General features: G+C 44.3%; 2 protein-coding genes across 2 annotated transcripts in view; one reads left to right on the top strand and one right to left on the bottom strand.

Annotated features, from left to right (window-relative positions):
• The window catches only part of AXDND1 (axonemal dynein light chain domain containing 1), a 42863-nt gene extending 36476 nt beyond the window's left edge, over positions 1 to 6387 (top strand). Inside the window, exons 22-25 of the mRNA XM_054980335.1 lie at positions 1404 to 1541; positions 2918 to 3009; positions 5679 to 5821; positions 6299 to 6387. Coding sequence (XP_054836310.1) covers positions 1404 to 1541; positions 2918 to 3009; positions 5679 to 5821; positions 6299 to 6387 — 462 coding nt within the window. The remainder of the gene's footprint in view (positions 1 to 1403; positions 1542 to 2917; positions 3010 to 5678; positions 5822 to 6298) is intronic.
• A 4711-nt stretch (positions 6388 to 11098) lies between these two features.
• Positions 11099 to 26614, bottom strand: NPHS2 (NPHS2 stomatin family member, podocin). The gene is made up of 8 exons (XM_054981064.1): positions 26302 to 26614; positions 22753 to 22856; positions 21276 to 21348; positions 20308 to 20390; positions 18886 to 19089; positions 15820 to 15875; positions 14684 to 14762; positions 11099 to 11704 (listed from the first exon to the last, which is right to left on the bottom strand). Exons 1-8 carry the CDS (start codon positions 26576 to 26578, stop codon positions 11429 to 11431), a joined length of 1152 nt encoding a protein of 383 aa, XP_054837039.1. The 5' UTR covers positions 26579 to 26614; the 3' UTR covers positions 11099 to 11428.
• Positions 26615 to 27140: the final 526 nt, after the last annotated feature.

Below are 27140 nucleotides of genomic sequence, written 5' to 3'. Positions count from 1 at the left end.
TGAAATCTTGCTGGGTAGGTGGGGTGCTAGAATAATCAGTAAACGGCAGGCAAAAAATGTTATGGGACTATGATAGAGGTGAATAGCTGCCAGGAATCCTCATGGAAGAAAAACAATTCCGGGAGTAATACAATCAAAAGGCAATTGTATACTTATTTCACCAATTTATCAATGTGCAAAGTGCAAAAGTGCATAAATCAATGTTATAATTACAATAAATAATGCAATAAATATACAATAAATATTTACAAAATCCGACAGTCCATACGTGCAGTCATTTTTTACTTGGCAAATTCCACAGTGAAATGTCCAACATTAGAGAATGGAGTTTTAGGAGTACCAACAGTCCATGCAAGCACTGGTGTTAACAGTGGGCATATAGCCGACGGGCTTAGGCATGCAAATTTCCAATTCCCGTTTCGTGATGTTCACTTCGTCTTGGGCATAACATTGGACTGTAGTACAATCATTAAATAATTCAATATTCACATGAGTACATTTCACGTTACAGCAAAGTAAACTTGGTCTTTATACTCACTAAACACAAGCACTCCTGCTCCTCTCACGTTCAGTTGGAGAATAGTAACAGCGGACTGATACACACTGGGGAACAGTCCCCTTTAAATACAGTTAATCGGACTAAGGTATTTAAGGCAATAATCGCCTGCCCATCCCAAGGGAGAGGACCAAACACATGTTGTCAGAGTCAAAAACTAAAGCTATCCCAAGCCGTTTTTTGGCAATGCATGCAGCCCAGAACGCATGCAAACATTGCTAAATGCTGAATCATCTACCCCAGATAACAGGAGAAGTCTAGTTCGTTATTTAACCCATGAGGTGCCAAACACTTCAAAAATCCACTTGGTCTCCAGTTGGAAAAGCTTCCTGTTATAATCTGATATCGGAATCCTCATGTGCAGATTTATGCCAGTGTGCCAGTATGCTAAAATAGTAGCACAGGGTGGTCTTGCATATCGTTATCGTTCATTATCGTTAAACCTTGTGCGTGGCACTTTAATAGCCATAGCTTCCCCCTAGGAATCCAGGGAATTGTGTTTGGTACTGTGCTCAGAATTCTCTTCTAGATCTGTACTGAGCCTAGATGTAAAGTGTGTACATTCTTGGGAAGGAAGAACCCACTCACCTACTGCTTGTCTTCCAGCCACTGATCATATCCAGCCACTGATCATATCTCATAACCATGCACGCGCACACCTTTGCAGGAGTTCTAGATTTCAATTTTATGTTCTTAGGGGTCTTCTGCAGAATTTTGCAAAGGCTGTGTTAATCTACCAGTGTGTGAAATCTGAGATTCCTCAGTGAGGACTATGGGTTTTCTTGATGCAGTTACGGACAAAGAGATGAAAACATCACACTGCCTGCTTCTTCGTCTTTCCTTGCAGGAACCACCACCTGTGCCTGGCCCAAGCACTGATCAGCAAGCTGCGAGTGCCACGAGCATGCAGTCAATCAGATACATTGGACCTGATTCTAATGTGCATGTCAGGACTATTGAGACTGAACAAGTCACAGTCTCAGGTGTATGTATGCAACACGTGTCTCTTCTATAGAGGTGGCCTTGCTATGATGAAGATTTCAGTGCCACTTAGATCATAGCAGGGGAGATGGGTTTAAACGATGTGTGTACAATCCCCAAGGAAGTTCTACTGCATAAGCCTCATTGAAATTACTGGGAACCTCACAAGAACTCAGGAGGTGCCACTTACACAGCTCCTGTCTGTTTAAATTGGGTTTGTGCAGGAGATCTTTGCAGGGCACTGTGCCCCACGTTCGCCATTTTGTTCCGGAGATGCCATTTAGATATGTCTCAAGCCAGCATGTTTTCTTTGTGCAAATACTCTCCTGCCATACTGGACAGTAGTTCTGAGTGTCTCTCTGTGCAGTTCTGTGAGCTCCTGGCTCTCAGGGAATAAGACTATACTCTTGAATCTACGGTTGCTGACCTGGAAAAGCTTTGGGAGGCAGAGAAGTATGTAGATAAAAGAGTTTTATGGAAGTGCTAGAGGCGTGCAGCCCACATGGTGACAGCTCCTCTGCTTTCAAGGAGAAAGGGGTTCTCAGGGTGAAAGGGCATCTCAGCCTGATGGGTCTGTGATGTGCATTTTTACTGCATGGTGACTTGCTTGCTTGGGTCATTATACCGGCATTATACATGGTCTAGATAGGCTAAAAGGCAGTGTGGGGAAGGAGCCAGTGGATCTGGTGCACATCAACAGTGATGAGAAGTATCGTTGTACAGTCCCGGAGGAAAAACTGAGGTTGCTAGGCAGGAGGAATGCCAAGGTCCATTCTCTTCTACATGCAAGGTCATCTAGATAGGCTGAGATTACGAGTCCTAGCGAGTGGATGTCTGAAAATGATAGCCATTTAAGGGGACCAAAGAACTGTGGAGGAAAATGTGCATACTAAGTACTAACAGGGACCTCCATGTTCAGAAGAAGTGACCTTCAGAATACAAGTGCTGGGGCGGAGGGACAAAAGAGAGAAACTTGGCCTCTGGGCTATTAGGTCTTCTGGGGGCAATTGGTTGGCTGCTATGTGAAACAGGGTACTAGACTAGTTGGACTACGAATCTGATCCAGCAGGGATCCTCTTACGTTTTCTGTTCATCTTTTTTAAGACCAGAAGCAACTGCAGCCATCTATCCTCCTTCGTTGTTTTGCTAATTTACAATCAAAATAATTAATACAACAGTCCTGTAAAGCAGGCACATGCACTTGTCCCCTTAAGACTTGGTGCTTGTCCAAAACTCGTGATTTGAGTGACGTTTGAACCAGGGACTTGACAGCTTATCACTCTCATCTTTTGCCACTACAGTCTAGAAGTTGTGAGGTGAAGCATCATGATGATTTATTTCATTTTCATACCCTTAAGATAGCCACTGTTCTTGTTCTAGAGGGAGCTGTATGCCAGCCAGTGGACCACTAAGTACTCAAGCAAGGAATTTGAGATGCTAGCTTCACTGGAAATTCTAGAAGAGCGGCTCCTGTGAGTACCAGCATCCTGAAAAATAGGGGGGTGGGCATTGTTTGTTCCTGTCTAAACAGTCCACTCTTACCCCAAGATCTCTTTCGCATATACTCTTTCGCATACACCCAGAAGTGTATCCCCCATCCAGTATTTGTGCTTCACGTTTTTGTGGCCCAGATGTAATACTGTGCACTTACCTATGTTGAATTGCATCCTGTTCACAACTGCCCACTTTTCCAGAGTATTCAGGTCTTGTTGAATTTTAACTATCTTCTTGGGTGTTTTCCACTCCTCCCAATTTGGTATCATCAGCAAATTTAATGAGTAGCCCGTTTACCCCTTCATCCAGCTCATTGATAAAAATATTGAAAAATACCAGGCCCAAAACCAAGCCCTGCAGCACCCCACACCTCCCTCCAATCTGATGAAACACCATTGATCACCACTCTTTGGGTGCAGTCCTCTATCCAGTTCCCTATCCACTGAACTGTCCTATAGTCCAATCCGCAGTTTACCCATTAGAATGTCATGGGGGACCTTATCAAAAGCTTTGCTGAAATCCAGGTAAATAATGTTGACAGAGTTCCCATGATCCAGTAAGCTCGTCACTCGATCAAAGAAGGAAACCAGGTTGGTCTGACAAGATCTGTTGGGGACAAAACCATGTTGACTTCCCCGGATCACTAAGTGGTCCTTCAGATGCTTACAGAGTGATCCCTTTAAAATCTGCTCTAATATCTTCCCAGCAACAGAAGTCAGACTGACCGACCGACCTGTAGTTTCCCAGGTCATCTTTCTTCCCTTTCTTAAAGATTGGGATAACATTAGCCCTTCTCCAGTCTTGTGGCACATCCTCAGTCCTCCAGGAGGCCTTGAAGATGGTGAAGAGGCTCTATCATCTAGAGAAAATTCTTTGAGCACTCTTGTGTGCACCCCATCCAGCCCAGGGGATTTGTATTCGTCCAGTGCAGCCAGGTGCCTCTCCACAACTTCTCTGTCAGATAAATCTGAGGTGCTAGGAATATAAGGATTCTTTAGGTAGGCTAAAAACATAATATCAGGGTGGATTCTTTATAGGTGGAAGTAATATTGAATGTTAGAAATATAGTGATAATACAAAGGAAAATGTATTCCAAGCATTTTTGTCATGTACTTCCAACTTACTGGGGCAGGGCAAGGCCAGCGGGCATTCAATCTTCTCACCTTGCCATGGCCAGAGCCATTTGTGGTATTGAGATGGGAGAAGAGGAACCTGTCTCTCTAGATGCCTCTCTCTGCAGTGCCTGCCTCTCCCAGGCCAAGCTCCATAAACAGCTCTTGCCTGAACAAAGAGAGATGGAATGGGACCCAGGCAATTCCCATTTGGTTTTGTCCAGACGCTGCAACTTGACAAGGCTACATCTTCCCCCAGTAGCTGAAGTCCCCATTTCCATCCATAACTTTTGTACAGCTGCCCCACCTAGAAAGGTAAACACCTGAAACATTTTCTTAGTAACTTTTTGCAATACTGGTGCAAACCCACTCCATCCTGGAAAGAAGCAGGATGGTACCCTACCCTATTCCATCATCTGACTTTGAGCACGAAGGGATTTGCAAATTTCATCAGCATCACCACTCTAGTTTGGTGTAGTGGTTAAGAGCGGCGGGACTCTAATCTGGAGAACTGGGTTTGATTCCCTATTCCTCCGCTTGAAGCCTTGGCTCAGTCACAGCTTCCAGGAGCTCTCTCAGCCCCATGCACCTCACAGGGCGATTGTTGTGGGGATAATAATAACATACTTTGTAAACCCCTCTGAGTGGGTGTTGTCCTGAAGGGCGGTATATAAATCGAACGTTGTTAAGATAATTTAGCTGTAGAGCAATGCTTGCTGACAGCTTCACTCCTGAGAGGAAGTAAACTTCTTTCCACAGTTGTAAGCAAGGGGGTGGGTTATAACTGAGTATCGTGTTCATTGTCTGTCTTCCAGGCCGTCCCACATCAGAATTGCACAGGCCAGCCGCAGAGAGCTTTCTCCTGGACTATTTTAATGATTTTTTAAAATTATTATTGATTTTATGTTTTTGTTATTTTAATGTATTTTTTAATGTTGTTAGCCGCCCTGAGGCCATCTGTGGGGAGGATGGGGCATAAATCGGAATAAATAAATAAATAAATAGCTTCTAGACATGCCCCTCCCCCCAGCACGGAGAGATGCAATTTCCCACCAAAACTATACATGGTTGTGCCAACTTTAGCACTAACAACCCATAAAGGAGCCAGTTTGTGCAGTAAAATACACTTCCCATTCCCCAAAAGCTTCCTGGCTCCCAAAGATACAGAAGTGGGCTATCTACCTTTACAAAATGAAGACAACATAAGGAACCTACTATTTTGGGGACCACTAAGAATAGGAAATACACAACTAATCTGTCTCACAGAGCAAAACCCACTGGGACATTGTCCTGTGCAGATCCATTAACCAGAATGTTCTTTTCAATAAGGCTTAGATGAGAGAATTTCCTGGTGCCCCATGTTAAACAGTGGTAGGATGGATGTACAGTTTTCTACCTCAGGCACCCAAATGTCTTGGATGCTTCCAGTTGTAATTGTGTTTGCTAGCATCAGCAGCTGATCAGTTATTATACTGAATATTTTCATACAGCTGTTGTTTCAGTGCTGCCCCTTCTCCTGATTTTTGCCTTTTCAGGGAGGCTGAAAAGCGGGCCCAGCAAGCTGAGGAAAAATCAGAACACCTTCATGAAAAATTAGAAGAGGCTCTATCAAAACTCCAAGACTTGGAGGATGGGGCACCAAAAGAGGAGCCTACCTTAGAAACATCATCAACGTCAGGTACTGCTAAAAGGTTTCAGAGGCAAATTCCTAAAACATGTCACTTTAGCTCATCTAGAATCTAAAAGGGTTGCTTCACACAATACATTCTGGGCACACATCTAAAAAGGTTAACTCCTAAATGCAGCAAACCAGTTTGAAGCTGCCTCCATTTATTTATTGAAATCACGTTTTTACCACCTCATATAGCATTTCTTTGGGACTGTTTCAGGTTGGCAGGCTTGGTTCATGGGGGCATGTGTATGTGTGCTTAAGTCCTCTCTCCCTCCTTCAAGAGCAGGATTTCAGGGGCTATTTTGGATTGCTGCAGAAGCAGGGATTTGCAAATCTCATGCTTTGTGGGCAGAAGTCCTTGTCTGTGACCTATAGTATAACCAATTAACCATGTGTCAATGAGGTTCATTGGTCATACTAATCCACGTTGGTCTGTTGATTGAAATGTAGCCACTGAATACTTCTTTTGATCTCTTACTATAGATTCCCATTTTAAAGAAGAGCCTGACTCATCATCACGGGTTCGTCGCTCATCCACTAAGGCTAAGAAGTCCACCAAACCCAAGCGCTGAAGGAAACAATGACCTCAAGAAAGCCTTTGGGCTCCTGCTTGTAGCGGACGTGGGACACCATTTGAGGACTGCACATCTCTGGAGCACAGGGGCGACCGAGGACCCTTTTAGTGTATTCGCACAGAATATGTACCGCCATTGGCTGAACCCTGATGGATTGTTTCCCAAGTCTTTAGTTATTTGTAAGAGTAAGGGATTCTCTATCAGTGTATTCACCCATAAAAATGGAGGAAATGGTTTGTTTTGAAGTATTTCTTGGTATTTCCCAGAGAAGCTTCAGAACATTTTGTATAAGAGTCCTCAAGTGTTAGTAGCCACTGACTGACTGACTGACACACACTCACTCCACTAGAGAGTGAGTGTGTGTCAGTCAGTCAGTGGTACAGGCAGAGGCTTTGGGAGGAATCACTCTGCTGCGGCACTTCCAGGTGCCTCCAAAATATGGGACCAAGTGAATGAGTGACACTGCCTTTAATTCAAAGACTGTGGTTGAGGGATCAGCAGAAACAGCAAAAGACTTGGGGAGGGGGTATTTTGACACCTCCTCAAAGCCTAGCACAAAGTGTGTGTGTGGGGGGGGGTCCTGCCCTTAGAATTGGGGATTAGTTGGTTGTTCTGTTACCTCATATCATGCTTTAGAGGAATTTAGAAGCAGTGTGAATGATTCTTCCTGCTTCTGAGCACCTCCTGTTGTGGTGTCAAGTGAGATGTTGTCTCCTCCCCTCTGCCAAATCCTCTGCATATGCCAGAAGACTTGGGAGATGTTTCTGTCTTCCACCCAGTGTGAAGTGAGAGATTCCTGAATCCCGCTACTTCTCTGCAATGCACATGTGAACTGTGGAATGGAGAGGTCTCTCCAGTGATGATGTCCACAAACAAGGTCTCCAGGAACTGATTCCTGGTCACTTGCACTGCTTGGCTTGTCTTGTCAAAATATACACTGTACTTAGTTAGTCTTTCACAGCTGTTTGTTTCTTTTTGAAATCATATTTGGTGACAATCAGTATCTCGTTCATCATTTACACATTTTTTGCCTCATGGATTTCTGTCTGATGAAATCTGTCTTGGAAGACTAGAGAGTATATTTTTCTCTTTGACATAAGAACTGGTATCTCCTGCCCTCCCCACACGTATGTGTGTCTTTTTGGGGGGGGGGGTACAGGCCAAGCAATGTGCATTGACCAGCAAACCAGAGGACTGCACTAGAGCTGAAACAGCTCAAATCTTCCTCTTTGAATGGTGAAGTGGAGCCAACTGTTCTCATGTTTTTCTGAAATCTTGGCCAAAGATCCATCAACAGAAATGTGTGGCACTATAGCTTACATTTCCTCTTAGTATTCCACTTTTCTCTCCATAGTGAATATCTGAAATAGTGTTATACTTATATGCAGGGCTCATTTTGAGGGGGAACGCACAGGAATGCAGTTCCGGCTGTTCCCCAAAGAGATCACGTCAGGTGGCCCGGCCCACCTGACTCTTGGCCATTTTGGGCCCATTTCGGCCTGGACTGGGGCCGAAATGGCCCGGATTGGGCCTCTGACGGGTGGTGGATCATGCTGCCGCTCATAAGTGGCCCAATCCTGACTATTTTGGGCCCCTTTTCAGCCATTTTCAGCCCCTTTTTGCCATTTTGGGCCCAATTTTAGCCCTGAATGGCCAGGATTGGGTCCAAAACAGCCAGAATAGGTGATGTCAGGGGGTGTGGCATATGCAAATCAGTTATACTAATGACACTTCCGGTGATGGCAAGAGGCGTGGCATATGCTAATGAGTTATGCTAATGAGTTCCTCCAGCTCCTTTTCTACGAAATGACCCCTGCTTATATGAATGAATCATATAACCCTGAGTTCTCTCATTGGTCTTTCAGTGGCTCTCCAAGATCTCGAGTAGATTTTGGCCATACTAAGTTCCTGTTAAATGGATTGAACCTAGGACAATCTGTGTGCAAACCACATGCTCTACTACTGATCTAGCCTTCCTATGTGCTGTAGGGGTTAGAGTGTTGGACTAGGATCAGAAACACCTAGGTTCAAATGACCACTCTGCCATTGAAGCTCGCTGGGTGACCTTAAACCAGCCAGCTTGACTTGCCTAACAAGGCTGCTGTTGTAAAGATTTCCATCCATCCATTCCCTGCCTTTCTCCACAATGGGACACCAAATGTCTTACAACATCCTCTTCTCCTCCATTTTCTCCTCACAACCACCCTGTGAGGTAGGTTAGGCTGAGGGACTGACTTGTTCCAGGTCACCCAGAAATCTTTCATAGCAAAGTGGGGATTCAAAACTGGGTCTCCCAGTTCCTAGACACTCTAACCAGTAGGAGTGAATGATGATGTAAACCATTTTGGGTCCTCGTTGAGGGAAAAAAACAGTGTACAGATACATAAATTTTAAAGGAAATGCATACTGTTACTTGGGGAAGCACAATTTTTCCCAGGCTGGAAACAGACATAAGCTTCAGAACAATTTTGCCTTCTAACCATTTTGGTTAGTGTAGCACCAAACCATCATTGAAAACGGAATAAACAAAAATGGAATCAGCCTAAAATGAGAATGCATGCTCCAAGCTGGGTCATCCGCAGTTATTTTATTTATTTACTTCCTTTATCATGTGCGTTTCTTACTGAGACTCAAGGCAGCTCACCAAACATCAAAACCAATTCAAACAAACAGCAAAACCCTTCAATAAATGCAGTAGAACAAGGATTACAGAACTGGAAGACAACGCAAATTTTAAAAAAACCTTTTAGAGGCTGCTAGGAAAACTCAAGAAATATATATATTTGTCTTTCTGGTTGTAGTGACTTTAATTGATATGGTTTTCCCCTTAGTTGTAACTTTACTTATTTCAGAATTTTTCTAATAATACAGATCTCCATCTCCATCACTCTTGTCCACCCTTTTTATGAGACTCTTGGGGAACAGTTGAACCAGTGTAAGTCTGTTCTGGTACCCTCTGACAGGCGCAGGGGCTGGAGGCAGCACTGCAGGAGGACACGTTGCCCGGTCCACAGCCCACTCCCGCAGCCCCCAGCCAAGCGAGGAAGGGGCGAGCGCGCAGCACGACCGGGCGCAGCACAGGGACCAGGGAGGGGAAAAAGGGGGAGACCCGGTGCCTCCACGTGGCGCCTACTGTGCCCACGGGGCGCAGGCCGCCATGAAGGCAAAGGGGGGTGCCCGAGTGGCTGCCTGTGCACCACTGACCCTCTCCAACCTGAAGCTCAGCTTACCTAGTGGACAAGGAGAGCAAGGAAGCGCCCTGCTCCTGCCGATGTTGGTTGGGAAAGGCGCCAATCGCACGCCTTCCCACAGAAAAGGGTCTCCTGGTCGGCTCCTCCTCTTCCCTAGCTTTGGGGGTGCCAATAAGGGCCAGATCTAGGGTTGCAGGCACCCAGGGCAACCCAAGTCTGGCTGCACTCCCGGCGCTGCGGGATGATGTCACTTCCGTGACGTCGTCATGCAGGGTGGAGCATGCCACCCGCATGGCAAGCTGGCCACCACCTGTCCTGCAGGGCAGGCGAAAGGCAGCGCAGGGGGCTGAGAGGCTGCCTGCGCTGCTGCCCGTGCGCTCCCGGTGGCTGGCAGCTGTGCCCGGCGCCCCCTCCTTGGTGGCACCAGGGGCAGACTACCCCCCCTGCCCCCCCGATCCAGCTCTAGTGCCAATTAACAAGACCGACAAACCGCAGAGCTTGTGCTGCAATTTTTCAAGCCATTTTGGCTGTGGTGGTCACTGCCACTGTGTGGACGGGTTGCAGCAGGGCCCAGGGAGTAGTGCGAATGGGTGCTAGGCTGTAGCTGAACGGTTTTCCCAAAGGGATGGCTCATTCAATTCTGCACACTTTCTCCGCTTATCTGGGTCAATGACTGCCTTGAAATATAGCCATTGAAGAATTTTAAGATTTAGTTTAAATAAATGATTCTAGAGGCAAATTGATTGTATTTAATTGTTGCTTTTTAACATATGTTTTATTCAGGGGTAGCACGCATAGTCCTCCTCATCCTATTTTACCCTCACAACACCCCTGTGAGGTAGATAACACTGAGAGATTATGACAGACCCAAAGTCACCCTGTGAGTGTCATTCCAGAACAAGAATCTGAATGAAGGTTTTCCCTCATCCAATAGTTTATTATCCATTATATTACACTATGGGTTGGATCCCACAGAGGATTTCCAATGACAGAAGATGGGGATTTTTGCCAATCCCCCCCTCAATGCAGACCTCCAACTGGTGGAACAGAGTGGGCACTGGAAGGCAAACGTTCCTTGTCCACCAATAGTCCCCAACCTTAAAGAACTCCTCCTTACCCACAACAACAGACTTTCCAATATAGATACCAAGTCTGGGACCTGGGCCTGCAATAAAGCAAGATGCCAGCTCTGTCCCCATAAACAACACCGCCACGGGTCCTAACAACACCAGCTATACCATCTCAGACTCACTCACTTGTTCATCTTCCAACGTTAAATATGCCATCAAGTATCAGCAATACCATTCAGCTTTCTATACTGGACAAACAGGTTGGTTCCTTTGCAAAAAGAATAAAAGGACTTACATCTGATAACAAGCACAACGTTCAAAAACCAGTGGGAGAACATTTCAATTTCCTACAACATTCCCTTGCTGACTTAAGACTAGCAGTTTTCAAGCAGAGAAACGTCAAAGGAAAATTATAAGGTGAGATTGCTGAAATTGACTTTATTTGCAAATTTGGAACAATGGATCCCCCAGAACTGAATCGCGACATAGGATTTTTCTCTCATTACAGATGCTAATTTTCTGCATTTCTCACCCATGCTCTATCAAGCTAATTACAACATGTATTATAGCTAGCTTCCTAACACTCTAATTTACAATACCCTCAGCCTTCCTTTTTCTACTCTTTGTATCTAGCAAAGGGAGCTTTGACTCTTGAAAGCTCATACCTTGGAAATCTAGTTGGTCTTTAAGGTGCTTTTTGACCCGGATCTTGCTGTTCGATTGCAGACCTACGTGCCTACGCACCAGAAACTAGCTTGCAATCAAAGTGCTGCGTTTCTATAGCATGGGGGAGTCCTTTGGGTTCTTTGGAGCTTCTGGGTGGATGATTGTATCTGGAGACAGGTTAACAGTTGTGGGTTTCAGGCTGGCCCCAGTTGAAAGGTTCATGAGGTCAAAGGGCAAAGGTAAAACAAAGGTGGGTGGTTTGTCCGAAGACAAGGCTTGTAAGGTCTGCAGGTAACGAAGCTGAATGGCAGCCGGTGCGCTGGACATTATCTCAGCAGCCAGCTTCAGGGATTCAGAAGCAGCCCTTTCTCCTTCAGCAGCTATCACCTAAAGTGTAAGGTCATTGAAAGGAGTTTTCTCGTTAAATCTGTATCATATGGGAGGCTAAAAGCTCATCATTTTCAGGCCGAACCCATAAACTGGCTTAATTTCCTTCCCTCCATTTTTGTTCCGCTTCACCTGCTGTGTCCATCTTGGCTTCAACAGAATTCAGAGTTTGCATTAGCTATCAATGAACTCTTAGGGTCAAGCTAGACTTGTAGGTTTTTAAAGAGTTAGGTTTGGGTTCCTCAGACCTAACTTGGGTTCCCTGTAACCCCACAGGAGCTGTGGGGAATGGCTGTTAAAAGGAGATCCCAAACGGGCATCAGAATCACTCCTCAAGCCATTTCCCCCTGTCAAAATAGCAGACAAGGGAGGTCCCCCCCACCGCTCCGCTTTTTCTGTTCCACATAGAATATTTTGTGCACGTGGAGCAGTAAAAATGGGGGGAGGGTACGCGCCCCTTGTGCTATTTTGACATGGGGAAATGGCTTGAGGGGGGAGGAAGGAACCCCTCCTTCCCCTGCAGTGGCATTCTGAGGTCATTTGAGCTCTCCTTTATTTTTTAACAGCCATTACCCAAAGCAGCTGCGTGGTTCCAGGGGACCCAAGTTGGGTCTGGGGGACCCTGCATAGATTGCTCGACTCTTAAATGCAAATGTGCAAGGGCAGATTTAGAATGGACTCCCTCCCATACAACAGGACCTATGGGGAAAGGGTTCTTTAATGCCCTCCTCCCAATCTAAACTGCCACAACGGCTTTCACAGAATATTATTTCCAGAAAAGCTTCTAAGGTGCACAATGGCCTTTGCCTAAGCTTTCATGGTTGTTTAATACAGATGGTTGTGAGGGAGCCTGTGTCTCTGCATAAGCACTCTCTCTAGCAATCAGTACATTTTTATTCTCCCCTTCCATGTTTTGTCCTCACCAGTCCTGTAAAATAGGTTAGACTGAGAGCCAAGCTACAAGTGACGCCTGACACAGGTTGGACACTTGTCAGCTTCCCTCAAGTTTTGATGGGAAATGTAGGCATCCTGGTCTTGCAGCTTGGCTCTCTGACTGCTGTCCAACAGACTTTTCAACTGTCACTTGTCCAACATTCCACCAATCTGCCTACATTTCCCATCAAAACTTGAGAGAAGCTGACAAGTGTCCAACCTGTGTCAGGCGTCACTTGTAGTTTGGCTCTCAAAGAGTGTAACGGCAAAAGTCACCCAGTTGATAGGGTTACCACCTCTAGGCTAGGAAATTCCTGGCTATTTGGGAGTGGAGTCTGGGGTTTGGAGAGAGACAGGACCTCTGTGGGGTATAAAGCCATAAAGTCCACCATTCCAAAGCAGCCATTTTCTCCAGAGGAACTAATTGCAGTGGTCTAGAGATCAATTGTAATTCCAGGAGATCTCCAGGCTGGCAACCTTACCCAATGTGCTTCAGGAGAACAGAGAAGGGGTTTGAGTGACAGACAAGAAGACTTGGCTTCAACTCCCTACTCATCCTTGAAGTTCACTGGATGATATAGGGACAGTCCTTGTCTCACAGCCTGACCTTCCTTAACAAGTTGTTGTGAGGACAAAGTGGGAGAGCAAGAACCTTTTGTGATGCCCTAGGCCAGGGCATCTTAACCTGGAGTTTGTGGATAGATTTCAGGGTGCCCGTGAATTTGGACAGGAAAAAAAATTACATCTTGTTATTTAATGCCTCAATAAAGAAGCACGTATATTACTATATCACAGATTTGCGTTTTTTTAGTATTTTGATAACTGTATTTCAATTTGTAAGAGCCCTGTGGCGCAGAGTGGTAAGCTGCAGTACTGCAGCCCTAGCTCTGCTCACGACCTGAGTTTGATCCTGGTGGAAGCCAGGTTCAGGTAGCCGGCTCAAGGTTGACTCAGCCTTCCATCCTTCCGAGGTCGGTAGAACGAGTACCCAGTTTCCTGGGGGTAAAGTGTAGATGACTGGGGAAGGCAATGGCAAACCACCCCGTAACAAAAAGTCTGCCAAGAAAACGTCATGATGCGACGTCCCCCCATGGGTCAGAAATGACTCGGTGCTTGACCCTATTTCAATATAATTGACTTCCTCTGTAATCTTATTTTATTTTATACATTTAAAAATGTTATTCTAAGAAAGGGTCCGTAGGCTTCACCAGATTGCCAAAGGGATTCATTGCACAAAAAAGGTTAAGAACCACTGGCTTAGACTCACTAGAGGAAGGGCAGGATGAAATATGCTCAGTAGATAGAGCCAGGGTCCTAACAGCACACTGGCTGTTGGAAAGGGTTCTACATTGCTATTCATATGGGAAAGGGAGAAGGTAAATAGCCATGTGTGTGTGTGTTCGCTTTCATAGGAGAAAGTACAAATCTTTTGATTAGACTTGTGTTATGTGTTTCACACCTGGAGCTCTGTTCTTAGAGACCCATGGCATGTGGGGACTGGGGGCACGACCCTCTCCTCACATCATTTTCTCAGCCTTTTTTACTGCCCCAAGGACCACCATTTGCTCCACTGGAGAAACTTACATGGAGTCTTCAGTATATACATGTTTCCTCAATAGGACAAATAACTGCCCCATGCCTGGGATCCGATTTCTGAGCATGGAAGTTGCAGCATATCTCTGATCAAAAGTCTTCACGGAGGTCATGTAGACTTTTTAAAATGTGAATTGGCTTACTGTTACAATAAAGCAGTGTTTTGTATTGAGTATTCAAACTGCCAATTGCTTTGCTCTAGCACACATCATGCTGGAGAGGAGGAGCAAGGGAGTATTTGAATTATAATAGTCTCTCAGATTATAAACCCAGCACTGGTGTGTGTATATACATTTAGCACTGAGCACTTGCCAAGAATTGAACCTGGGACCTTCTGCACGCCAAACAGATCTCTACCACTGAACACTGTGATTTAAACAGTGACCTGAACTGGAGAAGGCCTGTATGAAAGGTCTCCAGTCATGAACATACAGGGCATGAGCGTGCTCTTACCTTCACTCTGGCCTGGCGTTGGGCTTCTGCTTGTACAGCCAGAGACTCCTGAAGCTCAGCTGGCAATCGAACATCTTTTCTGAAATAGAAATAGGCATCCTGGTGACACAGACTGCAGTCCCTCATGGCAGTGAGCTGCAGGGTCACTCTTGTCTTTCCAAACAGTAATAAAACACAAGTTTAGCAGCACCTGAAAGACTAACGTTTATTTCAATAAGCGCTTTTGTGAGCCACAGCTCACTTCTTTAGATAGATATGTAAAGAAAAACCATACTGGGGATTATTCTTATGGGAAAGATTACAGGGAGGCAGAGAGCTGACAATACTGCCTAGACGGTAGTGTGTCTGGGAACTCTGTGTCTTCTTGAGCTCTCCAGAGGAAAAGCACCTAAATTCTTGCATCGGTTAGCACATGCAGTGCTGAAAGATTTGAGTTGCTTCTACCAATTCCCTCACCCCATATCATGCTCAGTCACAAGGTAAAAGACACTTTCAGGTCGCAGCCAGAACTATCTTTCAGTTAGGACAGTGGTGAGTAAATGACCATGGCATTCACTTCTTCATTGGACAGAGGGGATCTGAGACCAAAAGACACTTGGCCAGTCAAAGATGGCAGCTCAGATGCTTTTGTATTACACTTTGAGCTGTCTGAAGGTATAAGCAGCTTATTGCACAATCCTAGGCAGAATTATTCCAGTCCACGACCACTGAAATAAATGGGCATAGATTGAAGTAAATATACCTAAGACTCCACTATTAAAAACTCAGTGGAAGGAGACCTAGTTGATTATGGTACAGGTGATAGTATGTTGAAGTTGGTTTAAACCAGAGATTTTAAGCAAGTGCTCCTGGCTATGAATCACCTGTTTCCACTTACAGACCTATCATAGTCAAAGAAGGAATGTACTTGGGAACCTGTGGTAGAAGAAAGAGGCTCTCCAAAACTAGTGTGTGTTCTTCTATCCAGAGAAGTGCCCATCCAGATGGAGAAATTGAAGACAAAAAGCAGAAGAGGGTATTTAAGAAGGTAGAATCTTTTTTTTAAAAAACCCTCTATTCCCCTTTCTTCCCAGACATTTTTTTAACTTTTCTTTTACTTTTTACTATTTCTGCACACCAATGCATTTCATACCTACATTTCTGTCCGTTCCACCTTGATCCCCCACTGGCAGGTAACAGCATCCACAGCCACCTGCAAAAGTGGAGGTTTATTAATTATCACACCCTTGGATGATGGAGCAAGGAATTTAAAAATAGAATATAAGCTTTATTTGACACGTTCAGTGAAAGGCTGAATTTTCAGGCAACCTTTGCTGTAATAGTATTCTGAAACATTTAGTATTGGGTTATACAAGATGGAATGCATCTGTTTTATTTTTTTTATTTACTTTGTAGTTTGCCTTTCTCTCTGAGATGCAAGACAGATTACATAGTGTAAATTAATGCCATCAATAGGTTGAAACATCTAAAAAGAAGTGTAATAGGACTAAGATTACAGAAATCTGAAAGCCGGAGGAGTTAGCCATGTTGGTCTGTAGTAGCAAAATAGTAGAGTCCAGTAGCACCTTTGTCAGATGCATCTGTTGAAGAGAACTGTGGTTCTCGAAAGCTTATGCTACAGTAAAGTTGGTTAGTCTTAAAGGTGCTACTGGATTCTTTACTAGAAATCTGAAACAAAGCATAAAGTATTAGACATGATATGTTATACAATACAGGTAATGGTATTATGTAAGTATAAATCAATGCAGTGAGAGCAGGATAATACATACAGCAAACAGATAGTACATACTAAACACATGGCTGATTATATAAATACTCTATTTCTGGCTCATAGATTTGCCAGCTTCCTGGAGGGAAAAAAATGTCTCATCCCTTTAACAGAGGGCAAATAGTATGTTGTTTAGGAGGTAATGTTATTTACCTTCATGGCATGAAAAGCTTCAGCTGCCAATGATTTATTTATATTATTTATTTTTGTCATTTATAGCCCACCTTTCTCACTGAGACTCAACAGTGTGAGATTACTACAGTAAGTCTCTGTTAAAGGGACAGGACATATTTCTCCAGTCAACCCTATCCAACCTGGCTCTTTAAGTAGCACTAGTGAATAGACTTTAATCCCTTGTGGACCAGAAAGAAGCAACCTGTTGAGAACCTCATCAGTATATGCTCTTTCTTTTGAACTAAAAAGCAACCTGTGGATGGAGATTTCAAGGTTAGCATAGTTTTATGAGTCTGGCCAGTTAAACTTGATCTACGCACAAACTCTTTTTTCAGCTGCTTGGGTAAAACTGAAAATGCTAGGTGGATCTGTGCTTGAACTAAAAAGTGACTTGGCTGTGACCTCCTGGATTGGGGCCAATCAGAAGTGCTCCCACCATTCCCTCTCTTAAACCAGATCACCTGGTATCCCTTTGAGGTGTATGTGTTGTATACTTCAAAGGATTTCTCCCCAACAGGTTGGATGAGTTAAAGGTAGGGGAGTTGAAAGCTGGAGGTCAAGGGTCTAGTAGGCAGTGGGCTGAGTAGCAGTGTGTTTCAATGCAGCCTACATATATCTTAGTTTGCACCACTGATTTTAGCATAGTGAGTCTAAAGCAATGAGTAAGGGCTGTACGGCTGATTCATTCTTTTGGGGGCTGTACGGCTGATTCATTCTTTTTGGTGGAGCTCTTTGCGAGAGTGAAGGTTGCCAACTGCAGACCTAGAAATAGCCTCTGTGCCTTTAAAAAAGTCTCACAGAAGATAGAACTTCACCAGATCTGGCTCTCCCCCCCCCCCCCCGCATCAGAAGGTACACCAAGTCTGGCTTCTCCTCCATCACAGTGGCAGGGGAACTTTTACAGGCTGAATTAATTAGAGGCTGGAGGAAAAAGAAAAAATAGGATGAGGAAGGTTGGTGGGAACCTACAGAATAGTATGATGTAGGAAGGAGGAAAGGCACATGTGTGCTCTTCCTTCCCATCACCTGGGCCAGGTAAGGGCCTTTGGGAGATGTGTGACAAGACATTCTTCTCCTACTCCATTTTTCCCTAGCCATAACAGCCATCACAATCCAGAAAGATTTATTTCCTTGAGGAGGGAGTCAAGTGTGTGACCTAGACTCCCATCCCTTCTCTTCTGGATCCTTGCGTTATCCTACTGTTGTCAAACAGCATATTGACAACTCCGTAGGCTACAGATAATATTCCTGTATAGTTTGTTTTGTGGTGGGTGCTTTTTCAATAGCTCTATTTTTAAAAGAAATGTTATTGACTTGGATGCTCTTGAGTGGCAAAGTGACTCATAAATGTTGAAAATGTATGTTCCCTTAATAGAAAAAGTGCCTAGAGAGAATTATTTCTGCCTCTTGCCGGACCAGCTTTCTTTAAAAAGCTGATGGGCAATGAGTTCAAGCCAGGCAAAAGGAAATCCCACTGCATACACCACAACATAAGGAACTTGCAACTGCAAGATAAGATGACAACTCCTAGTTTAAATAGCTTTTAAAAAAGGGTTTAAAAAATTCACAGAGGATGTAAACTGAACCTCCATGTTCAGATAGGGATGTCATCTTCTAAACTGGACTCTGTAGCAGTGCTCTTTGGCAGCTCCCTGAACTATAGTGACTTTGTATGTCCAAACCTCGAAAATCTTAACCTGCTGATTTTTGCAGATTAAGCTTCTGTTAAAGGCACAGTCAAATTTTTCTGGTTAGCTGGTTGTTCTGTGTTCAGAGACTACCAGACGGTGTGGACAAATGGAGGTGTGCTCTCCAGAGGTCTTTGGCTGATGCTGGAATCACAACGTTGCATTAGTTAAACCTTTCGCCTGACTAAGCGAGCCACTTACTATGAAACTGTATGTTGTGAAATCATTTGAAATACTTTAGGAAACAAAAACAGCCTGGTGCTCTTTATTTAAATCACTTCATAAGGCTATCAGTTTTCTCGGGCAACTGGGACATAAAGTGGGGAAAAGAAAGTAACAATTCATTATCCCCATTTCATCTAGTTCCTACCTCCCAACAATTGGGGAAACCTCCATTACAGGTTTTTTATACCTTATCTTTCTACTTTTTTTTCTTCCCTTCCCCTAAATACAGGAGAAGTTGAACTTATAGCCACACACTAGAGGCACCTTGTCCAGCTTTCCAGGTCTCAGAGAAAACAGAGAAACTTTGTCCGCTGGTCCCCTCCGCTCGGCAGCCCTCCCCTGCCCACCTTTATTTCCTGGCCAATGCTCTTTCTTTCCATGAGGATCTCTGTGAGGGATCGATGCACCAGTGAACGCTTGGCGATAGTCTGCACCAGTAGTTGGACTGCGCTTGAGAGGCTGGCAAGGGTAGTCACGAGAAGTGCAGCGTTTTCCATTCGGTAGTAGCACACAGTATCTATTTCTAGACTTGCCATGTCTTTGGTTATGACCTAGGGCAAACAGGACACGATGTGTGTGATTATCCAGTGGATGAATGATGGAGAGGGGAGGGGGGTTCGTGAGGCTGGCAGTGAGCAAGTATGGATGAAATTGTTGGAATAGAAGCAACTCAGCATGCCTGGATGCTTTCAACAGAGTGTGCAAGAGGCACACCCATATTCCCACTCACATGCAGCTGGATTCACTGGCCACTTATAACAGGGAATAGTATTATTTAGATTGAGTTTCTATGTTTTTCTTCTGCTATTACAGGAATGCAATTGACTTGGGAGTGCTGAGTGGGGGGTGGAGAGGGATTGTGTGCCATCTGTGAGCTGCTGCCACCGCTTCCCTCCTGCTCTTGCCTTCTTTTGTAGGACAAGGACAGTGACCTGGCCAGCAAGTCCACATGGCCCTGTTGCCATCTTCTTGCAGTTTTCACCTGGCATCACTGGCTAAGTAAACATCTTCTTCCTGCAAAAGGAAGCGAGAGCAGGAGGAAAGCGGTGGCATGCAACTACCTGCACCCCCAAATGCATGGTTGCCACTGAGCTGCCATGTGGAGTGCAGGAGGGAGGGGGGGGAACCAGACAAACAACCAGTGGAGGCAGCAGCAGCCAAGCAGAGGGCTGAAGGGCAATTCCTCTCCTCACTTGGTTCACCAGGTGAGACGAAGAGGTCAGTCCTCTAGGGCAAGCCAGCCAACCAGTGAGCCTGTGCACCTAGGGCTGCCTTGCTGTGTGCCTGTTCTGGATGGAGCCTCATGGCTCTGTGTTAAAAAAATTACAAATCAATTAAAATGGTGTCAGTGGACATAAGTATAAGCCCAGGGAAGCCATCATATCTAGCTTAACCTTAAATGGTATGCTCTTAACCATAAAATGGCCTTTTCCACAACTGTATACCCCTTCTGGTTCATATATGAGTGATGTAAATATATATGGATCCCCATCTTGCTTGAGACTTTTAGCTTTTAGATAGCACTTTTGAAGGCTCAGTGTTTCACGTACACCAGAAATTCTTACAACACTCTATAAGGTGTTGTATATCTTATGATGCAAGAACTTAGTGTGTTCATGGCTGACAGTTCAGCTGGGGACTTCTTGGTTCATGGAAATTCAGAATCACAGTATATATCTAGCCAGCTATCACATCACGTTTCCTGATTCCCTGTCTTTTTACTTCCCACAAATGTGTTCATAGGACAGGTTGGTTGTGACTGGACTGACCTCATAGAAAGGAATCTCTAAGGTTTTGAGGCGAAGATCTATTTTGTGGCAGGTATCCAGGCAGGGAAGGAAAAAGAACAAACCTATTTAGGTAGATAAGAGAACAGCAGCACATGAAAACCGGATACTGTGAAATACAATCATACTTCTTTATGCCAAAGTAATAAATAGGTTGTACAGACTGAAAATTCAGATTTTTACACAAGACAGGAGACAAGCAATAGCATTGTGAAAGAGCAGAATGTGGAACATCACAGGAATAATTGTCCATGGTGTAAGAAAACATACACCTTTTGTCCCACAGCTGTCTCTGGCCCAAGAGCTCTTTTAGGCCTTTTAATTGCTCCAAAACCTTTCAAAATCTGTGAACAGAAACAGGTGTGAAATGGATGTGTAGTTCCCATTGGCAACTGATGGGGGATACTTACCACTTTTCTCTATGCACCTGTGTGCTTGTGGCCCCAGTTGATGATATCACTTCTGGTGCGATCCAGAAACAATGGTGCACACTAGAGATAATTTTTTTTAAACAGTCAAACCCAAACATAGCTACGTTTTGGGCTGATTGTTAAAGAATCAGCCCTGATGCAACATCATTGCTTTCAAGTTGCTCCAGATGTGATGTTATGAATGGGGCCACAGATGCGCACATGCCCATTTCCCCAGTTTGCCTCCACCCATGCGTGTCTCCTGCCACTGATTAGCTGTCAATCAACAGGCAGAGGCAGGAATTGCCACCATTGGCAGGAACCTGGCAAGGCTACTTCTAAAGGAACTGATCTCTGTAGTCCGGAAATCAGATGTAATTCTGGGGGATTTGCAGACCTCACCTGGAGGTTGGCAACGCTAATTGAGAAGGCCAGTGTTTCTCACTGTCGAACTCTGAGGAGAGGGGGTTCCTTATTTTATGCCACCAGCATCCCACTTGCTGCTGTGTGCAAGGACAAGGGTTTTTCCTCCATACTCACCAGGCCCTCGGGGCCTTCCACGAAGGATGCGTCCAAAGCGAAACAAAATGGCACGCTCGTATTCCCTCACAATCTGTCAAGGGAAACTGAGATTAATGATGGAATCTATGGAGTCTGGTACCTGAGGAGTTTTTGACAACTCTATTCCTTTAATCCAAGCTAGGGGTGCCATTCCCCAGCCTGGAGCAGGGGATCCCCTGCTCCCACCGATCCTCCCATGCCCACTTACTTGGCTGACCGGGGGGGGGGCTCTCCGCAGGGAACCCCCCTGGGCGGCAGTGTGCTCCTGCACCCACAGCAGCCCAATTCAGGCTGAAATGCGCCCCGTAGTGGAACCGTTTGGGGCTGAATCATGCCCCGCAGCAGACTGATTGAGCGTGGGAGCGTGCCCAGGCTGCCCTTTGACCCATGGGATGATGTCACTTCCTGGGAGTGATGTCATCACGGATGCAAAATAAAGACTGGGGGGCGCAGCAAGGTAGGTGCCAGGCTCCCAGTCTCCCACTGGGAGAGTCAAGGGACCTGGCAACTCTAACCCAGGCCAGTGTTTTAGATTACTTTAGTCTACTCCAGGACATAGTATAGACAGAAACAGGGAGAAAAGAAGTTGTTGTCGCTACAACTCCATACAGAGAAAGAACATGACATATTAAACCATGCTCCTGTTTGAAAATACACTGCTTCCTTATTCCAATGCTTAGCATTAAGGACACAACTCAGAACAGCAGGCAGGCCTACGAAAAGAAACTGCCTTCATCTGCAAATATATAGCAACGTGTTGCTTTATATTTTATATTATGTTGCTCATTTGGGCTGTTCATTCTGTTTAATAGCATGGGAGGCTAACTACCATCCTAAGCAGAGTTACACATCCTTCTAAGTCCATTGAATTCTGCTTAGAATTGCACTGTAATTGACCCTCACTTACCATCAGTATTTGGGCTTTACTCCCCCAGTTCTATGAGATGGGGGCGGGGGAGCCATCCACTTGCTCTCTGAGCTACTTAAGTAGAGAGGGGAAAAGGAGAGCCAAGGTACCCAAAATGATTAATGTTATTCTGAAGTGTATTGAAATCACTCCCCATCAGGGGTTATGCAAGTAAACTTGCAAATTAGAGTTATTTTTCTTATTATTTGCCTGTGTGAATGTTATTATCATATACGTGACAAAAGAAAAAAGGAGAATGCTTGAACTTTACAATTCAAATACCAGAGTCTTTTATAAAGGCAAGTTTCTTGAAACCAGTTTGCAGGTCCCTGGGTGGGGATTATGGCCCTGCCCCAATGCATTTGTCTTGATTCACACTATAACTATTCTTTGTATACACATTTGTGCAAGAGAAGATCCCGAGTCTTTGTGTAAGTCTTGCTTATGCAAAGAGGTATACAAAGTTTGCTCTGCATAATGGAGCTACAGACTGGGGTTGTATGTGAACTATCAACACTACAGTGGTTCTCCCTCTCAGCATGCTCTTACCTTCATGCAAAACCAGATGGAAATAGGAAATGTGATTAGGATGACAAAGAGAGACAGGAGAACAAGAAGCCACTCACAGAAGCCCAGGCCTGTAGACTTTAAACCTACAGAAAAAGGAATAGAGAGAAGGCCACTGATTTATTGGTCAAATCCACATTCACCCATTACCCGCATGTTTATCGGATATCTTCCGTTTGCCTCCAATCCGTGATTTTCCCCTCTTCGTTCACATTCCTGCTTCCAATCCGTCTTTCTCGTGCGTCTCTCCGGTCACATGGCCGCTCGAAAACCACTTTTTTGGGCGGGACCTTTTTCCCCGCCCATTTTTTTTAAAAAATTTTGAGCGTACTTTTCCATTATTTCGATCTTGCCTTATAAAGAAACATCATTGAAGATAATGATGCCTCTCTTTCCCCCACTGACAGCACTGATGGCTCTCTCCCGTTTCTTTTTTGGAAATTTGGAAGCATGTGGGAAGCTTTCGTGGGCATTTCCTATGCAGGATAGTTCAGTGCCAGAATTTTACTGAAGTTTCACTTCCTTGGAGTGTCATTATTTCGATATTTCGTAATTTTGATATTACAGTAATATAAAATAAAAAAAATAAAAAACAGTTAAAAAGGAAGTTTCACGAGTCCGTTCTCAGGATGGATTCACCCCAAAATGATTTTTCAAACGACCAGATTTGATTCAGAAACAGCATAATCAATAAATCCAATGCTATGAAGTCAAAAACATTATTTTGCAGACCACGGAGCACTTGCAAGTTGAATCAGCCAATAGGAACTCTCGGAACGGCCGGAAAGACAGGAAGGGGGGTGGTTTTTAAAAAACCGCGTAAATTGTGAATTGGCCCGTTCACGGCCACCGTGAAACTCCCGTTGAAAACCTGTGACCACATATTCAGGAGAAATGCGAATGAAATGCGTCTGCTTAATGAGGTAATGTGACTGGCACTCGGGATTGCGTGGGGAATGCGGAGAACATGCGACTTAGAATGAGTAATGTGGATTTGCCCATTGAGAGGAAGCCCACTCACTGCCTTCCACCAAACTATGGAACTTTTTTACTTCTGGCAATTTCAGAATAATTCAATTTTCCAACTGACTTTGCATTTAGGGTTGCCAGCCTCCAGGTGGGGCCTGGATACGTCCCAGGTTTACAACTGATCACCAGATTACAGAAATCAGTTCCCTTGGAGGAAATCGAAGAGAGTCCAGTAGCACCTTTAAGACTAACCAACTTTACTGTAGCATAAGCTTTTGAGAATCACAGTTCTCTTCATCAGATGCGAAGAGAACTGTGATTCTTGAAAGCTTATGCTACAGTAAAGTTGGTTAGTTTTAAAGTTGCTACTGGACTCTTTTCGCTTTTGCTACTACAGACTAACACGGCTAACTCCTCTGGATCTTGGAGGAAACAGCTGCTTTGGAGGGTGGATTCTGTAGCATTATACCCCGCTGAGTCCCTCCTCTCCCTAAATCTCACTCTCCTTAAACTTCACCCACAAATCTCCAGGAATTTTCCAACCAAAGTTAAAACCCTAAAGGTCACCTTTGTTGCATTCTAACACACAATGAGAGGTACTAGGCATATATTTCCTATCGTTCTCTAAATCAGTAAGGATGTACTAAGAATAAATGCACAGAGGGAATAATAACCATAGCAGTTTAACCTGAACACACAAAATGCTATAGGTTATTACACACTGAAGCCTGTACACTTAATAGTTTCTGGATACACAAAACAGTTTTACTACAGTAATTTCCATATGATGACGTACTGAATATCATAATGTATCTAATATTCCTTATTGTGATCAGGTGGTAAGCTTAATTAAACTATGCTTGAATTTTATTGAACCAATCCTGCTTACTTAGCATTACATTTTGTTTCCAGTTTTAGCTCATATCAATCCAGCTGCTCCTGTTATGTTAACCTCTAAATCACTTGGGGCCCTCGCTACATAATTTAATAATGTTAATTCCTGACCTTTTTTGCTACTACTTCGGAGACCATTTTCCAAACGGAATGGGCAGGGGCACATAGCCACCACATGTAGAAGCCCTACTTAAATGTACAACTGGCAAATCATATCCATAATGGTAAAAAAAAGTTTACAGTACATTGTCCTGGAGACTAGCATTCAACCAAAACTGTGAACTATTCCTGGATTTGGAGTAATGCCTGCTTTAACCATTTTCATTTTTGGAGGAAGCGGACTAATGCAACAGTCTCTTCTGTTCACCCTTGTTTGTTTGTTTATATTTTCGATTTATATTTCTCCCTCCCCGCACAGGCTGGTATTTCACTAGAGGTCAAAACCCAACCCCAGGCATGAAGTACAAAAAGACAGAAACTGGAAAAAACACAGAACAGCAGTAATGACAAAACAGATAATATAGAAGTGAACTGTTCCATATACAGAACTGTTCCATACACAAAGATCTAGAAGGGTAGCTGGTTTACTCTGCTACAGAGTCCACTGGGCACCTTAAAGACCAATATATTTTATTCCAGCTCATGCTTGAAAGCATCTGATGAAGTGAGCTCTTGAAAGCTTATGCCGGAATAACTCACATTAGTCTTTAAGATACCTCTGGAAACTTGTTTAACATTGGTTCTGGAAATGCTGCCACAAAGAATAGAATTTGACATTACTGTGAAACAAATCTAAGGGCAGAAACAGTGTGTGTGCGTGCACGCATACACACCCTGACTTCAACCCTGCAGGAGGTATAATTCTTTGCTGAAATAGCTATGAAGTCATAGACAGAGCCTGATGAATGAATATACAAAACTGACACCACATAGTGGCATGCATATAGATTTTTAAGCTCCTGAATAAACCTGTGTAATTGGGATTAATATGGCCAGCTACGTACCTGCACATAAAGGAATTCAGATTAATGTGATGTAAGTTATCTTTTCCCTGATCAGACCATTCTTGGTGATGTTTTACTAAACGTAATGATCATAGAAGCGTTGAACCAATCTGGACTTGCCAGTCTGTAGTTCAAGACCCATTCCAAGATGTAGTCCTTGGCATAACATTTTTTTCTCCCACTCTGGATTTAACCGCTTCCACCGAAAGGTACTTATCTGCCATTCAGAAACAATTTGCTCTGATGATAGATGTAGATGAAAGAAAGGCATCTACTTAATTCCCCACCCTCCCATAAATCAATCTCAATCTCTCTCTCCTTTGAGCACCTTCCTCAACAAAACTACCATGGAAATTGTTTTCATGACTGTAGAATGGTAATTCCTACAGTGTGGAAATGTAACCTCTGCCAACCCACACATCCTCTGTCCCCCACACATCCTCCTGGTAAGTCTCAGTTAAAGAGAGCACCTTCTCTTACAGCTTTGTGCCCCACGGTTTCCCCCCGATTGTTGATCTGCTTGCACAGTTGGGATGGGATACTCATGTGCCATGATGCAGCACCATGCATTGTCTTTAAATGTTAACAGGAAGAGAGCCAACATGTGGCAGCTGAGCCTCAGCTGGGCACAAATTCTGCTGTCTGCCTCCACACATCCCCTTACCGTCCTCCAGTTTCTCGCTTTCTAGAAGAGCCATCACCTCAGTTTCCTCTTCAAATGATATCACATCATCCACGTCCACCACCGTTGAAGTGTGGACTTGATTGTCTGCCTCAGGGCTGCTTTTGGTCTCCTTCTTTCTTTTCCTCCTGCCGGACTCCTGCCTCTCTTTGCCAGCTTTCTGGTTATGTTCTGCCCTCTCCTTCTTCACACTTGCAGCTGCCTTCTCTCTGCTTCTCCCACGGGGCTCCTTAGAAGAGCTCCTTGACTTCTTTTCCATTCTTGCTTGATGATCTGTGTTGAGGAGGACAGCACAACTAGGAGAGAACTTCTGCAGGAAAATGTGGGAGGTTGTAATTTCTGGCAATTTATCCTGACCTAAAGGGAGGAATAGAGAGCAAAAGGCATTATCCTGTGGGAGGATCTCTGTACATGCAATTTCTAGATGGTACAATCAGCTAAAAGTTTCTGTGGAAAGTTGCTGGATTAATGGCATGGGGGGGATGGCACGGCACGGGCTGAGTTCAGCTTGACTTCGTAATGAATCGTTTCTATTTGTGACCAAGTTCCTTCCACATTTGTCTTAGGCTGGGACAATGTCAGAAGTAATTAGTAATTAGTAAATTAAAACAAGTAATGTGACATCAAATGACAGCCAATGAAGCTGAGTGGGGAAACTTGAAATGCAGTGACATTGTAATATTTTCGATAGTACAGGGCAGAGAGGATTCGGAAAGGAAGCGAATCCGCTTTCAATGGTAATCTCTGTGGTTCTAGGTGTCAGCATCAGGGCAGCACATAGCAGTCAACCAAGGTTCACAGCAAGTGCAGACTTGATTGGG

The sequence above is a fragment of the Eublepharis macularius genome, chromosome 5 (assembly GCF_028583425.1).
Source record: "Eublepharis macularius isolate TG4126 chromosome 5, MPM_Emac_v1.0, whole genome shotgun sequence".
Classification (NCBI taxonomy): Eukaryota; Metazoa; Chordata; class Lepidosauria; order Squamata; family Eublepharidae; genus Eublepharis; species Eublepharis macularius.
This window is presented reverse-complemented; position numbering and strand designations above follow the sequence as displayed.

What these genes read in the sequence shown, in the direction of transcription:
- NPHS2 (XM_054981064.1), bottom strand. Translation starts at nt 26,578, where the DNA reads ATGGAAAAGAAGTCAAGGAGCTCTTCTAAGGAGCCCCGTGGGAGAAGC. An exon ending in GCATTGGCCAGGAAATAAAG is followed by an intron (nt 15,876 to 18,885) that starts GTGGGCAGGGGA and finishes CCACTTTTGCAG; the next exon opens with GTGGCTGTGGATGCTGTTAC. An exon ending in AAGGTGGAACGGACAGAAAT is followed by an intron (nt 14,763 to 15,819) that starts GTAGGTATGAAA and finishes TTTCTATTTCAG; the next exon opens with AAAAGATGTTCGATTGCCAG.